The sequence below is a fragment of the Anser cygnoides genome, chromosome 5 (assembly GCF_040182565.1).
Source record: "Anser cygnoides isolate HZ-2024a breed goose chromosome 5, Taihu_goose_T2T_genome, whole genome shotgun sequence".
Lineage (NCBI taxonomy): Eukaryota > Metazoa > Chordata > Aves > Anseriformes > Anatidae > Anser > Anser cygnoides.
In genome coordinates this window covers 35,617,584-35,634,313 of record NC_089877.1, presented here as the reverse complement: position 1 = coordinate 35,634,313, position 16,730 = coordinate 35,617,584, and the positions used below count along the sequence as shown (strand labels likewise).

The 16,730-nt window shown below is 46.5% G+C and overlaps 1 protein-coding gene across 5 annotated transcripts in view; it reads right to left on the bottom strand.

Annotated features, from left to right (window-relative positions):
- Window positions 1-16,730, bottom strand: part of CCDC9B (coiled-coil domain containing 9B) — a 55,722-nt gene that overhangs the window by 2,393 nt on the left and 36,599 nt on the right. For 3 of the 5 annotated variants that reach the window (XM_013198354.3, XM_013198358.3, XM_013198359.3), the window contains 3 exons: window positions 16,479-16,575; window positions 9,877-9,934; window positions 8,715-9,526 (listed from right to left, as the gene is read on the bottom strand). In XM_013198354.3, coding sequence (XP_013053808.3) covers window positions 8,747-9,526; window positions 9,877-9,934; window positions 16,479-16,575 — 935 coding nt within the window. In that variant the 3' untranslated portion in view covers window positions 8,715-8,746. Of the gene's footprint in view, window positions 1-4; window positions 1,946-5,814; window positions 7,217-8,714; window positions 9,527-9,876; window positions 9,935-16,478; window positions 16,576-16,730 lie in introns of those variants that run through there. The other 2 variants (XM_013198357.3, XM_013198356.3) reach the window with 2 other exon arrangements.

The window sequence follows — 16,730 nt, the reverse complement described above, 5'->3', positions numbered from 1 at the left end:
AACAAGAGCAGAGACAGTAGCAGGATTATCAGCCTTTAGGGAACTGCTGAGCAGTAAATTAAAAGTGTCTGCTGAGCTTCAATGTGACCTTCCTGCATGGCTGGGGCTGCTTGGGGGGTCCCAGCATCGCATAACCCAGATACCGACCTGCCAAGTGTGATGGGAGCAACCCAGGGGATGCACCAAATGTGTGAGCCTGCATGAAATGTGTTCCCACTCCTCTGGGCTACATAAGACTACTTTATTTTCTCCTTTTGGCGTAAGGATGCTATTTTTTGTATGTTTTTGTGTGTGCTTGTATAGCACCGGAGCCCCAAGAGGAGGGACTGATTTTGGGTAGGAGTCCGTGGCCCACTCTTGTGAAACCTGGCCTGGGGATGCAGCATTTGTTTTCACAGGAAGGGGAATGAGCTTTTCTCTAGTGAAAATACTAACCTGTGATGAGACTGTTGTTCTGTAGCTGTCTCTAGAGCTAGATACATTGATTTTAATTAGGAAAGACAGACTTTTTTTCCTCTGGTTGCCAGATGCTTGCGTGCTACTCAGAATTGCTGAGTTGGCATTTGCCTGCATCCATGTTTAAATCCACAGGTCTGCCTTTTGCTGACGTAGAGTTCAACACCCAGAGCTCACAAGATAGGATAGAGGGGGAACATAAAAGGAAAAACAGATGAAATACCATGAAGGCAGGAGTAGCTTGGCTCACATAAAAGGGAAGATCCAAAGAAACCATTTAACGACACAACCACAGATATCTGATAAGAAACCACAAAGAAATGATGCCCAAGGTACTGAAATAATCGATGCTATGTGCGGTTGAAAGAAGAGTCTAAGGCTGTTTCTGGAGATGTTTTTTATTGGCCTGTACATGTGCAGTGGATGGGGCTGGCTGTATCTTGCTGCTGAGGGGTTGCTCAGTGCTGCAGGAGCAGCACGCTTCAGGACATTATTGGGAAGGGGCAGGAAGCAGATTTTAGAGTTGCGCTTCATGGCTTGAATGTTATAATCTGTTTTACAAGTCTGAACTGACTCCAGAGCTAGCTCTGTTTATTGTTAATCTATTTTGCTATTAGTGGTTCCAAAAGTCTTGTTGACATCCCTGTGCTATTTAGCGTTGGTGGGCAAGTCTCTTCCCTGTTTTGCAGCATTACCCTTTCGATACAGGCCCCTTGTTTCTGTGCATGAGTGAGTCTTTACAGCCAAGACACTGGTGGGCTTTAAAGTCATTACTTTTTTTAGCAGCGAGGCACAGTAATTAGCATTTCTCTCATTTTACGCTGTATCTTCCTTTCCATGCGTAACTGAAGGGCTGGTCGGGGACTTGGCGAGCTCTGTGCTGGTACAACATCCCCGTGGCTGGCGTTACTCTTTGTGACTCAGGGCTCGGGAGAGCCATGCGGCCGTGGGCTGCCTCTGCCATCAGCAGCAAGGGGACGCAGAGCCAAATTTGTGTGTCACCATCACACGAGAGCATTAAATGCGGACTGTTGGCAGTCTGTCTCAAAAGCCCCAGGCGTTCCCCAACCTGACAAAGCCTGGCTGGACGTGGGAAGTCGCTGGGATGACTTTCATAGCCAAGCCAACAACAGGTTACTGTAGGACCTACCGGTTACATCTCATGTCATGGGGCGAGATGCACCTGAACACTGTGGCTGAAAGTAGCTGAAGAAGTCCGGCACTTTAGGCCCTCCTTCCATCAGCTGAGATTGGCACTATCCATCCTCTGCGTGGGCTGGGAGACGTAATTTTGTTTGATCTGTCCCAGGGCAGGTCCACAGTTCTCACAGTTTTGTTCTTAGTGGACCACTCGGAGAGTCAGTCTTGTGAAATATCACGTGGCAAACTCAGACGTGTTGTGTAAGGACCATCTGTTAGACATCGCTACACCAGATTTCCTCGCTTGGCTTTTTTTTAAGTGGATATATAGCTGATGTTTCAGCATATGCTGAAAGGCCACAAAAAGGATCGGTAAGATCATGAGGCGTGTTCTTCTTCCTAGCACAGGCCATACAGCATCCCTGACTTAATTCTAATTTGAACTAGAACCATTTTTTTTTAAAGTGAAGAAAAATTCCTAATTCTTTCTAGATTTGCCTCTGGTAGAAAACTTATCACGGCAACCCTTGATGAGCTTAAATATGTAAAGACAGATTTTGGTGGAGATTCCTGCTGGAGTGGTTTGGGGTACTGTCACTCTCCACAGTCTGTGTGTTCCTTCTCAACGACAGAGCTGGCAGAAAGGAAGACGCAGACCACAATGTGGTGTAGTTATCTCTCCCTCCTTTTCATCTGGGGTTTACATTAAGAGGGTTGATGCAGGCATCTGAGGTATGGGCACGTGCTCCCTTCTGTCTGCTCTGCGATAACAGAGACAAACCAAAGACGAGGCAGAAGCTCTTGAAAGGTGCTGGAGAGATTTAGGAGTAAAGCTCCCACATTTCTGGGCAGGATGCGTACACTGATTCTGGTGGGTACCAGTGAAAGCACAGTGCTTTCACAGCGGTGACCAGCATTTACAGGAACATACACAACTTTGTCGCCAAATTCATCCTGTTGATGTCACAAGCACCACATTGCCTAATCCCTGCCAGAAACACGCTGGCCAAGCCAGCCTTGCAGGTGACGAGTCCCTGCCGCAGACATGGCACTCTTCAAATCCTCTGACAGGTAGTAACTTTTGTCTCATTTCTGCATATTTATCCACAGACTTCTTCATTACATCGATTCTTGCACCTAATTATGTTCAGGCTGGAATGGCCTTTTCCTTCACTGGTGTTTACTACCCCGCTCTGCCTTCATTTTGCTAGACTAAACAACCATTCCCTGAGTATCCTTGCGGTCCCTCCCCGTGTTCCTTCTGTCCAAGTTCATTCCTCTTGAACCATTCTCACATACAACACTTGAAAACTCAGGGATTATTTTCCCATATCGTGCCACTGGAAGGACTTTCTGTAATTCCAGAGGAATGAAGATAACTGCTCCAAGCCTTGTATTAAGCCGCAGCACTCCCTGATCCTGCGTGAGATCTAAACTCTCCCCTTTGGTGGCGTGTGGTGCTAGGAGGTGCTCGGGGAAATTGAAATGCTGTGGCATGATGGTGGGCTCCCCACAGCACTGGGGGGCTGCGAGGAAGAACCAGCGAGACCAACGCTACTCGAGTCAAGCCCTTGAGACCTCAGCCTACCAGATCCCAGGCCAGTGTCCGAGTCACACAAGATGCTATCTTCTCACCTCGTGAACCTTGAGGAAACCTTCCAGGACTGCCTTGCGAGGCGTTGGTTTCTGCTTGTGGGGTGTCCTGCGCCAACCTTTAGTGCTGGTTTGCAGCAGAAAGCTGGCCTCTCCCGACCCCTGGATCCTGCCGTACACAGGCCCTGCCTGCCCCACTCCTCTTTACGTCAGCCGGAGCTGCAAGGTCAGATCCCTGGAGCTGCTCTGGAAATTTACCCCCAGCTGCATTTTCTCTAAAGATGTTAAGATTAATTTTCTCAAGAGAATTCAGGGAAAAGCTTCTGTGGTTTTTTGTGTATCGTTTACTTCTCTGGGACTCGCTGGACATTCTCCAGGGATTCCAAGCCTGTACTTTGGGTAAATATTTACTCCTTGTTATTTGAAGCAAAGGATGAAAGCCCCACCACACACTCTGCGCAGCATCTCCAACTGGTTTGAAGGTGCAGGAGATTTTTAGTGCCATAAATAGACATTAACAGTGGAAGCTGTGAAATCCACATGGTGGCTGCTTGCTGCAAGGAGCTGCTGCTCTGCAGAACTGGGCGAGCAGCACTTGTAGTGCGGAGTGAAATCTGGATGGGTACTGCTGCTACAGACACTGGCTGTGCTTTGCGCTGTGAGAGATCCTGGAACTGGGGACATTTCCCTGACATCAGGTGAAGTGACCTGGTACAGTGTTTTTTGTTTTTTTTTTTACTTGATGGAAATTCCACAATATAACCCCTTAATGGAATGGATATTTTTACATTCCTTTTGGGGTCGATAGGTTTTGTTTTGCAAAATCATCCCATCTGTTTCTAGGCTGATTTTTCAAAAGTCACACTGTAACAAAACTGAATTACTAGCATAAATTTAAAATTTTCTGTTCTGGAAAGGTTTAATGAAAGCTCCAGTTTGGGTTTTACGAAATTCAAAATGTTGAGGAAGACACATTTCTGGTATTTGTCAAATCTGCATTTTCTCAGTGAGATTATTATTTTTTTTTTCTGTGAAGTTACCTATCGCCTCCTAGCAGGATTTTGTTAATCACCCTGATAACCCACGCCAGTGCATCCTTCCAGATGCTTCTCCTTAAGGATGGTCAAATCTCATGTGGTCCCAGTTACATTAATCACTGTTTTGCTGTGAACCCTCTATGCTCCACAACAACAGCCATTCAGACTGTATCACCTGGACTGTCATCACAAGTTTCATGTTTTCTGCCAGGCACTTCAGGTCCCAGTATAATGACAGCTGGTTACATGAACACAGTAAAGGTTTCTGGCTGGGACATGCCTGGATTTACCAAGACAGAGCCGCTCGGCACCTCCTGGAGATACAACAACCCATTCACCTTGCCACGTGAAGTCCTTCATCTACAGGGAAATTGTGTTAGTGTTGTTCATGCATCACAGAGTGAAAAACACTTTGCTCTGCTGCAAAGGGATAATCTTGTAATTTTGTTGGTCTGACATCAGATCAGTACAATTAGGCATGGGCATCTGCAATTTGGTGTATGCGTAAATTGTTAAAAACTCAGCGTGCGCCACCAGCCCACAGCTTCTTAACTCGATTATAGTACAGGACTGCCTGTTCCTGAAAGATTACACTCAAGTGGTAAGAAGAACCAAATAATTCAGGTGGTTTTGGCACCTGAATTCATTGTGCTAGACACCAAAGGAATAATCAAACTTCCGATTTTTCATTCTAAAAAAAAAAGTGTAGCTCTTTGTGTAGTGCTTGGTTTTATCGCTATTTCAGCTTCCTGAATGATGCTCTTTTCCTGGTTCTTGCTAAACCCAGCTCTGAGTAACAATGCTGCCCTTTTTACTAGATAGGCCAAGAAAGGCATTAGCCTGCCACACGCGGTTACATTCCTGAAGGGACTCCAGCTGATGTAGTGATCTCCCTGCCAAAGATGGCCACACCTATTAAGTCTTTTTGCAGGCCATATGCAATGGCTTCTCTGAACAGAGGTTTCCTCGAGGTTGCATTTTTGGCTGTCCGTGCCCTAAAGCATCATCTGATGTCAGGTGCAGGCATAAATCTCAATAATCCCCAAAACAAATAGAGGATTCTACCAAGGATTCAAACGCACCTCAAATGGGGGCAAACCTAAGGCATCTGGGTCCAAAGAAATTCTGTGATGTAACACTTTGGGGAGAATTACAAGAAAACAGGCTAGAGCTTTGCAGCATTTTATACATACCATGGTCTAAAACTAATCCGTCTGTAGAGCAGAAGGAAACAGAAGCCACGGGAGAAGGGAAGTGACTGTTACCAGCCTGTAGTTATTTATGACTGCCATCTGTGTCATTATGCAGCCTGTCATGTTGATTTGGGAATTTCAAAGCAACAGCAGGAATAGACATAAGACCTTTTCGCTCCAAACACACTGACAACTTAACCGACTTGAGCCAAATGAGCTTTTGCTTTTTGGGTTGTTGTTGTTGTTGTCATCGTTGCTATTTTGTTGCTCCTAGGAGCCCTTCTGTCAAGCCACAGAGATGAACTGTTCTGGTTGTGCTAAGCTAGCGCTTGAGAAATCCAGGTCTTGATTTTTTTTTTTTTTCCCCTGTCAAGAGATGTTCCTGACAAATTGGATGCAGGGAGCAGAGACCTAAAGATGGGGCCCTCTAGTCTTCCTTTTGGCTCACCCCACTACAAATAAATCATGGCATAACTCACCCACTCTGCAAATGATCTTGTTTGGGAAGCCAGCCCTGATAGTGGCCTGTCACTGGTGCAGAGGGAGAGGTCAAATTTCTTTGTGGTGACGTCAGTATGTAGGAGGTGACAGCGATGCTCTAGAACATCACTGAAGACAAATGGCCAAGCTGCACTCACTCACTCATTCCCTAAATGCTCTTGCAGTCAATGTAATGGGAAAAAAAAAAAAAACATGAAGAAGAAACCTATTTCTGAGATGGGGGACACAGAAATGGCTGCACTGGCTCACCCTGGCACCTCTGTGGATGCCTAGCCAGTGAGAATGTCGGAGCCTTCAGAGGAAGGTGCAAAAAACCTTCAAATGAAACAATCACAAACCAGTTTGCTCAGAGGTTACCCTTATTTATCATACGTGCTTGCTGTGAATCAATGATTGGTGAGTGCCCTGGAATCTAAAAAGAATGAAAGAGCATTCTCTTAACGTAAGGTGTGATGTAGCTGTGCCTATTCCTGTGATCCTAACACAGGTCAGCAGTGGCTGAAGGCTAACTCCCCGTAAATGACCTGCCATCGATATCCTGCAAAAGGCTCCCCTGAAACTTGAAGCATCTCCTAGGTGTGCAGGAAATACCAAAAAATGAAAGTATATTGCTTTAATCTGTCTCCACCAGAAGGTGGGACCTGCTGCTGAGCGCACAGGTTAGGCACACCTGGAAATTTTGCTTGTGCTGTTTGGAAAGAGGTCGGTGAGGCAATGGCATGATCTCTTGGCAGGGGGGTGGGTGCTGCATAGGAAGGAAATGGGGCTGGAGGGGAGGGCAGGCAGGATGAAATGGGGTTGTAGAGGGTAAATATCTCCATCTATCACTGTGTGCCCTCGCAGTCCCCACACACCGCCTCTGCTTTCAGTAGTCTTAGTAGCTACGTGCTAGGGCTGATCGGCCGGCATCGCCACGCTCGGTGTATCCCAAGCAATAAATATTTCAGAGAGCAAAATTGGTCTCAGTTTCCGGCTAAGCCAAACAGATGCACAAGTGCTTAAGTGCCAACACCTGCTTAAGTCGCCTTGTCTTCTCCAAGACATAAGGCTATGTTTATAATTAAGCCTGCCTTAATGACTTCACTGAAGAGCGATGGAGTAAAGAGCTGTGCTGAAGTCAGGGCCGCATTACCAAACCGTAGGAATCTCCATTGCATTGCTGAGATGAAAATGGACTGCTCTAATTTATTGTTGCCTCTTAGCTGGTGTCTAATTAATGGCTACTTTTCTCACTCGGGATAATTCTGATTCTTCCATTCTCTACTTCTGTGGGTGTTTCTGGTAGATTGGAGAGGCCTGGAAAGCAAAGTCACGCTGTGTGCATCCAGGTCTCAACATTTTCCTAAATACTGTTGGAATTAATTTCCCTCACTTGAAGGAATTTCAGTTCCAGTACAGAACCAGCATCTTGGTGTTTGTCTTTTTTAAATAGCTGTAACACTTGCGCTTCTCCATGCCTTTTGTATAGCACTGGATTATAGTGAAAGTCTCTTTGTTAGCAGCTTAACCACTTCATCCCTAAGCTCCTTTGTGCCTTGGGGATGAATACCAAACAAAACCCGGTGACAAGCTGCTGGTTAGGTGTCTGAAGAAAAGACTGTTGGAGTCGGGGAAAGGCGCTTGGTGGGGGCAACGTGCCTGCCTAGCCTTGAGCAGCTAATTGCCTGGAGTGCCTACTCAGGAGTATTGCCGCTGCCTCTCTGCTTGCAGGAGTATTGCTGGACTACTTGCTGCTGCCTCTCTTCTCAGTGCCAGAGCAATTTAGGGGTTAGGCACGCTAGACTGCATTCTGGAAGTGACAATCTTTCTCCTTCCAAGAGAGAGGAAGCTCAGATCTTAAGTTAGGTGTCTCTGTGCTAGGCCTGAGTTAGCTGGAGTACACTGCAACCTTACTGCCTAACCTGGTGGCAGGATCACATCCTGACTTACTGGTCTGATCTAGGACTTAAAGGTATGACACCCTGATCTGTGACACTGCTCGGAAAGAACATATTTGGCAAAGGTAACTGCCAGAGATCCCCTACTCTCCGTCCTTGCCCCTTCTTCCTAATTTCTACCTTACTTTTCTACCTGTCATATACTTTGTTCCTTTCTCCTGGCTTTTCTTGTTCTGCATCTGCCTTTCTGGAAGAAACTTCTTTGCTTGAGTAAAACCTGGAGCTTTGCTACATAACCAGCTCTGTTCTTCCCCCTTTCTGTTTGGTTCATAGGCCTTTGGAACAGGAACCATCTCATCCTGCCTTACTCATTATTGTTGCCATATACGTTATTTTTACATTCACAGAGCTTAGCACTCACAGATTGTGTACTGGAAAGAGAATCCCACACGATGTCCAGCTTTTTCAAACTACTGCCCACAAGGTGGGCCTCTATAGCTGCGTGAGTGTTTTGGAAACAGGACTACGCTAACCTCTAGTTATTCTAGCTGTGATTACCACAGAGACAGAAATAAATTCATGCTGCTATCCCCACCTTTCTGAGACCATCCCTTTCCAGGAATAGTTTCAGCTTGTGCCCTGACTAATGCCTGTCACTGACCAGACTCAGCAGTCCAGTTTTCCATACAGATTTTCCTGTCTGACTTTCCTTTGTTTCCCTATCTGCTCCAGGGCAGGTCTTTGTGATACACAGTTTCAGGATATCTGAGGGATCCCTATCACTGGTAACAAACGCTTCTGAATAGTTATCTTGTATGTTGTCTTTATGGCCACAGAAAATTGAACTATGGACCTGTACTATGGCTGTGAGTGTTACAAGATAGCAAACGCCATGGAGAGTGGGGTCAGGAACTCACCTTCCATCTCAGGCAAGCTGATGCAATCTTTGTTAGTTGAGCGTGTCCCTGCTGTCCTTGTCCTTGCAATCTTCAGGCTGGTCCCCTTCCCTGGACTGTGATTTTGCTGTGTCCTGCTCAGGCACAACAGTTTTGTCAGAGTTGTCTTTCCTTGGGGGCAAAGGCTTGGTTGTGTGTTCAGTGCCTTCAGCATCTTCAACTCCTTTCAGAGCAAGTGTTTGTCCCTCAAGGGCAGTGTTCTGGGTCACTTCCTCCCCTCTTTGTCTCACCAGCTGTCCTTGACCTGCATCCAGTCTGTCTTCAGCTGCTGTGTCCGTCTTTCCTCCATGGCTATTTGAAGAGTCCTCAGTGGATTCCTGTTCTGAAGCTATGTTTTTCTTAAAGCCAGCGCCATCTAAATCATCTCCCATGGGCAATGACAAGGTCTGCTCACTGCTATGCATGGTGGCCTGCACAGCATTTGGAAGGCTACTTTGTGAGGCACTGCTATTTGTGCTCTCCTCCTGAAAGATGTCAGCAGTGCCAGGCTTTCCATTGCCATCTTCCTCAACAGGTTCCTTACTCGGCTTGGGACCTGGCTCTGAGTCGCCTGTGCTGGTCACAGAGACCTCCATGCCGAGCCCCTTCACTCCTCTCCGTTCCTCCTTCTGGCCATTGGGGGCAGACTGGGCCTTCCCGCTTCGCCTTTGTGATGATGAGGCCCCATGATCTTGGAGGCCTGGCTGTTTCACCTTCTCCTCCAGCTCAGCTGTGCAGTTCTCTTCCACTCCTTCCTCACCTCTGCTCTTCTGCTTGTCCATACCAAGGCTCCTCTAAGAAAGGGAGGATATGTTTATGTCAGCTTATTGATCAGTATACAATATTCCTTGTCTATGATGATACCCAAAACACGAGAACAAATTTGCTGAGGCCATTAAAGGAAGCAAAAGAATGTAGGTGATGTATGGACCAGACTAAGTGAGGGTTGTTATACTGACAATATAAGGGCCAATGCAAGAAGTCAAGTTGCTCTCACATCATGCCGCCTGGAGAGTGGTAGCAAGGGGCACATTTACTCCAACACAGAGGTCTCCCCTCTCTGCACTGGCTAATAGCCTCCAACTTTCCTGATAGTGCATGTTTTGAGTAAACTCAGCAGCCACCCTTGAACTGATGAACTCACCTGGCTGTCAGGGTCATCCTTCAGAAAAGACATGTCCTCGCCTTCTTTTGCATCCCATCTGTGACGGAAAAAAATGCAGAATTTAGGCCTTCGGTTTCTCATATCAAAAAGCCACTTTCTCTGCCTGGGCAAGGATTTCTACCATGTCCATCCATTCCTTGTCTGAGGCCCTCGTCCAGGCAAAAACGGATAAAGGTGGTGAACCTAACTGATCCAGTTCCTTTTCCTGGCAACTGCAAAACACCCAGCCCATCCAGAGGCAGTCATCTGAGGCTACTAAATCTTAATAAACTGGCTGTTATAATTCTAAATGTAATGAAAACATAAAACCCAATTGCCAGAACAGACATTTGTTGTTAGACTAATAAGATATATGGTGATATGCTTATGGTGATGTCTGCCACAGCCTGGTCCTGCTTGTCTGACAGTGCCCAAACATCCCAGATCTCCACAACGGCAGACACAGAGGCAGACAGTGAAGGATAAAATTGCTCTGAAGTACCTTGGGAGATGGTAGGCATGGACATGTGGAAGGCTGCAAGGATGGCCATAAGGGTCAGACTGAAGGTCCAGCTCACCCAGGCCCTCTTGCCCACTCAGGATCACTGGCAGATGCTTGGGGTAGACTTTGAAAAGAGGGCAAGTGTGTTTAACACCTCCCCAGTTCCCTACCCAGCTTCCAGAAATGTGCAGCTCTGGAATTTCCTGAGCTTCAGATGGTATCTCTGTGTTGAGTCATGCTCACTCCGTACACAGTCTCTTCCAAGGATTTGTGTAAGTGCATTTTGGCCCCATAATAAATTTTGCAGCAGCTACAACATCCCATGCTAAAGAGGGCAACAGCTCTGCTTAAAGCTGCATGGAGAAGTGTTGTCTTTTGCTTCTTTGAACTTGCCAGGGTGAATGTAGATCTGAATTTGTCTATGCAGAGCTACTGGGCAGGGGAGGCCTTAGAAACCCTTCCCTTCTCGTACGTGTGCCTGGTGAATTGTGTCACACGTGCACATATATAAATGTATACGTATATATGTCGTCCCTGACACAAACTCTTAAAATACATGTGCAAAGGTACGCGAGATTTAATTCTTCTCTAGACAGACTCTGCTGGGCTCTCTGGCCTCTTCAAGTTGGCAAATTTAGGCCAAGATACAAGAAATGAAAACACACATTAAGGTGACTGCAGAGTCAAGCATTTCCAGAGGCAAAAGCGCACTGTTAAGGTGACCCCACATGCCCTTGTGAAAACTGTGTGGGCATTACCATCACAGCCTCCAATGTACGATCACATCAAGCTATTTCACACTCAGCAAAGTCCCTAGGGCAGGAGCAAGTTGCATTTGCAAGCACCTGAAGGCTCTCTGAGGGCGTGGAGCTGGGTATACTGTCCTCAATAAGCCTGGGGATGAAGCAGCTTGGAGCCATCCTTTAAGGTTTAGGGGCAGTTGTGACCCAGCACACAGAGCACAGCCAACAAGGTCTTGTCCTGAACACAGGGTAGGTCCCTGCCACTGGCTGTGCCAACTCAAACTGCAAAAGGGCCCTGTTCTTGGAAGCAGCCCCCAGCACTGGTGTATTTTCAGCAGTACCCTGCAAGAGCTCTGAAAGTTGGGCTATATAGGCAGAGCCCATCACACAGAGTCAATAGTGTTAAATTTGGGCACGGGCTGCCCTTGTTACCAGTTCCGTCTGCATGCAGCATCAGCGTTTGTGGGTCTGCTGACCACTTTCCCCAGATAAACGTCTAAGCTGAGGAATGACGTGCTGACTGTGGGTTTCTGCCTCACCCTGCTCTGCCTACTCAACCACTGTATGGTTCCTGCAGAGCCAGCCCAGAACAGACCACCCCCACAGGTCTAAAGATAGCCAAAACTAGCTAGACAGCAGTTCTGAAATAATCAACACCTCAGCCTGATGTGTTCCTCCTCCCCATCATTACCACTAACACACCAGAGTGCGTTACGAATCGCTGACACGCAACAAAAATACTCAACACATTCCTTAGCATAGCTAGTGCTATCCCTGGGAGGTGCTCGCACAGCAACGTGGCTCCAAATTGTTTTGGGGACAAGGTGCAGCTGGAAGTCATCACCACAGACATCATGATCCAAATGGCTCTTACCACTGCTGTTGAGTCGCTTGGACTTAAACGGGAGAGAAGTTGGCAAGTGGTAAAGGGCAGATAGGAGCAAAGGTAAGGAATAATCAGCACCCCTAAAGCACCCTGAGCCTTTCTGAAATGAGAAGAAAGGCTTCAGGAATGGATCTTCCCAAAGAGAAGCAGGGGAAGAAAGGATGCTCTTCCAGTTTCAGAGACAAGGTTACACGGCCAGATGCGACCCCTTCCAGGTCAACAGAGGATGCAGAAGCAGCAGAAGTCCATGAGATGAGATGGATGGGCAGGGGAGCTACTCTGAAGTGATTCTATCAGGATGGTGCTGAGGGAGGTGGCCATGCAGCAGCAGATGAATGCTTGGCTTCCTCTTTCCCCTGATTTTCCAAAGTGCACAGGTGAAGGTAAGGACTTTAGGGCATGACTCCATGCTCCAGCTACTCATCTCAGTAGTGTTTAAGATACTTCTTAGTAGTTTTAAATGAACCATGATTTTCCATGCTGGTAGCTGATAAGTAAGAAGTACTGAAAGGGCAAACAAGAACGAAAAAAATAAATCAAGCGACCTTTTAGCCCCATTTCTAATGGAGGATGCTCAGGGAAGAGTATGATGAATTATTTCATTGTTAAATAAAACGAGAAAAAAGAAAAAGAATAAAAGTCTCTGTGGAGACAATAGTACATAAGATTTTATAATTTCATCAGCAAGATAATTTAGACATCTAAACAGGATGCCAGCACCAGCCATTCTGGGGCCTTAAAGCCTTTAAATGGGTATGAATAATATCCTGACTAAACCCAGCAGCCCTAGAGGAGTTAGATGCCCTAAAATGCCTCCAAGCCTCTGCACTGGAGGCACAAATGTACTGGAAAATGTACCTTCTTGGTCTGTTGTGACAAAAGTAACAGGCTGTGGATGCCCATGACAAGCCAGACATCCTCTCTGATGCACACCTTTTGGGTCTCTCCCAACAAAAGGTGCTAAATCTTGCCGTGCAATCTGGCCAGCTGAGCTTCCCCTCTTCCCAGGCAAAGAAAGGATCCCAGAGACAGCTGTCACTTTGAACTGGCTGACGTCGCTGGTGGGCTTTGGCTTTCGTGTTCTTCAAGCAGGGATGTGCAAGGCATAAGGGAGCTTAAGTCTGCTGCACCCACTGCAATAAACCTCTTGTTAAATGGGCGGGGTGTGCGTGAGAAAAGCAAGGGAATAATCGGAATAATACTGTATTATTACAGCAGTTAAAAGTGCCGATACCCCCTATGCAGTCTGAAATGATGCTAGCTGTCCTAGCCGCTGGCAGGGAGGAGGCTGCCTTCAACGACCTAGCCAAGCTCTGGAGCTGAAGAGTCAAAGAGACCACTGCGGGAAGAAACTACAACTAACGAGGGGCAGCTCAACGAGATGTCGTCAAACAGCACGCCAAGCTGGCCAGTCAGAGTCCCAGCCCACAATTATTTCTTTGAATTTCTGCCATAAGAGAGCTCGCCAAGGCATTCCTTCTGAGCATGGTTCTGAGAACGCAGCACAGAAGGAGAAAGAAACATCTCAGGACCCTGGGGTGATTTCTGGAAACCAGTCAGCATCTGTCTGTCACAGGCACACTTTGGGGCATAAGTCTTTGCTGAAGAGGAGGAAAGGAGATGGAGACAGGGCACTGGGCACGCTCCCATCCCTTCCCCGGGGTCTGACTGGTGCAGAGATGGAACCCGAGGCAGGATCTGGGTGCAGCTGTTTGACCCGCAGGCTGTGGCAAGGAGGGAGCATATCGTTGCGTGATGCATCTGTCTGCTTTGCCTATAAAAGGGAAGCAACAAACTCTTTGTCCTTTCCAAGGCGCCACACAAAATCAACACAGCTCTTTCATTTAGTGTACTCCCGGCACATATTTAACCAACTATACACGTCTAATCTGTACAGCTAAAATGTCCTCAGAGCAGAAAATGACTGTATTAGGATTAAACTTTAAGATTAAACACTGGAAAGGCATGAGGCTTATCTTGTCATCAAGTCCTTCTAACATCATCATATTTTCTGAAGTCTTTCCTTATATTCTGCTGCTTAGGAGCAAAGAGAGGGCAGGGCCAGGGGTGTGCTACATCTGGGTGAGCTACTCACTGATCCCACACTTTCTACACCCAAGAAGGGCCCACAGATGCATCCCAGCTCTCATGGTGAGATAAGCTGAGCATGGCCAACAGTTGAAGGTGTGACCAGAATAAATCAGATGTACCACCACACGAAGCTCCCTTCTGTGCTTTCCCACCAAACCCTGAAAAGCAGAAAAACAAGAAGATCCCAGCAGAAAGGATGAAAAAGGAAGTAAGCGATCTTTGCAGTGAGTATAACTAATGTTCCCAGCAAACACTGACAGGGAGACCACAATGCCCCTGTTCTGTGCAATTTCTTCCAGCCCTTGGGAACACCAAGTATGTGTCCCACAATGAGACACAATCTGCTCTGCAGCAATCAGCTGTCCTCTGAACCCTTTTCAAAGCAGAGGGCACAGCACTAGATGTGCATTTATTTTAAAAGAACAGACGGATCAAAGTCCAAAGAAAAGGTGTCTCAGGAAATGGTGTTCTCTAATTAGCCTGGAGGACTACTAAAATCTGATCCAGTTAAGTTCAGGGGGATCTAGAAGCAATTCTGCATTAGTAGCCTTCCCTTTGAATCCATTTTAGCCCAAAACGAACTAACTAAAACTAACTGGTGTGTGACTTTAGGAAAGCTGTATACCATAAGTGCTATCTTTCAAAAAGGATGATGACCTAAAGCCTAGATCATTTGTGGCTGTTAAAAATCTTACTACTAGATTAAGGGTAGCAGTATCTGCTCAGCTGATACTTGCCATTTAACTTTTATTTATTATTGGGTGGACATATTTTTTCCTTCCGTTTCTCTTCTCCAGTGCAACTTTTGAAGTAATTCTTGTGCATTTATCACAAATAACCAAATTTTGGCAGCAAACCTCTGAACCACACTTGCTCCTGAGGGCAGTTGTTGAGGTCTGGGAGTTTGATTTGGGCCTGATGGGTTGGCATGTTCAGACAGGGCAGAACTGTGCGAAGTCACTGTATCCTTCATGGTTGTGAAGAGCAACATCCAGCCTGCAGTATGAAGCATTCTAGGGTATTCACATAAAGTAACAACATAAAGCAAATTTACTGGCATGCCCATCTTGCACATCCTCTGGGAACTGCTGTAATTCCCTAGTGCTGCAGTCACTGTCTGGGGGAGAGCAAGCTTGAGCACAGCTCAGCAGCTTTTCTTTCCAAAGCACATGTTGGGGATGGAGCTGAAGAATGGAAAGGGGTTCAGTGTAACTTCCAAACAATTTTATTTGATTATCTGCATGCTGATGATACTATTCTTCATCATTTTATCAGAATTAAATTAAATTTTGAAAAGTATGATTAACTAATGGGACTTAGAAAGACAGAGGACAACCTATCTTTACGCTTTAAGTAGATTCCCAATTCAGAACTTAACTAGCTGAGAGATGTGGCTGCTGAGGTGCATTTCCTCAAAGCACAGTCACTGGAAAAAAAAAGCAACATTAAAAAAACTCCAGGCTTGATATAGTGTCAGGCTCTGCACGTTAGACCTAATACTATCCTGACAGCAGAATTCTGCATGCACAGACCCTGCCTCCCACCCTTAATTTCAACCAAGTAGCAGCAAGCAGCAGCTGACCTCCAACCAGTTAACGTCTTCTGGGTAATGCTGTGAGTACTCCTATAAAACATATCAGTTTGTGCATCTATTTAACTGTGTGGTCATGACTGATCTGGATGGTAGAAGAATGCTAACATTAAAGGTTACTGGAATGGTTTTTTGTTCTGGATAAATGAAAAGGCTTGGGGTATGCAATCAACCCTTCATCCTTTTGTTGCCTACTAAGGGGCATGGCAGCGCTGTATGATCACTGTTATTAAACCGTTAGATAGTGTGGCTCCAGAAACCTGGAGACTGCACTGAAATTTAATTACAGAGAGCAGCAGGGGAGGGGGGCCCCTGGGAGGATGTGGGCGAACCTGTAAAATGCACTTAGTTTTGCTGATATTCTGAAATTGCTTCAGTGAACATTAATATATTGCTGTGTGCTGCCCACAGCTGGCAGGAACAGGCCACTTCCCTCCTCACCCTAAGCTCACCAGCTTAGGGATATATAAGATTTTTTTTAATGAAGAAAAGACATCTGTACTGTACTCTCAATCCTAATTACTATTGGATCAGCTAGGAACTATTTTTGGAGTCTGGTCCCCCATGTCAGCAATGCCTGGAAGTCAGATAAGATGCGTTCAAAAGCCTCCTGCGGCACGTGCCAGTGCTACCCAAATCTGGTCCCAGAGTAACGGTGCCCCCCTATCCACCCAGCTACTCTGCAGAGAGTTGATGCAGTGGGTTGGTACAGTGATGATGCGCTCTACAGGTGCCACAAACGCCACTAAATTAACTGCTAGTTTGTGGCACTACTGCCAGCACCTTTACCTTCTGGCTCTGCCGGTCAGTCTGTCCTTTCCTTTGGCTCGGCTGCTCATTGCTTTGGGACCGGGATTGTTCACATTCACGCTGTGCTGTCCTCCACCTAGAAGACAGGTTGGAAAGACCATGCAAAAGCAGGCAGAACTGTCTGACGGACTACTGAAAGGGCTAAAATCCCCGTATCACTGGAAAGTACCTCTGGAAGGGGAAGCCTCTGAAGCTATATGCCTACTAAATGTGTATTTTCTGAAGCAATGA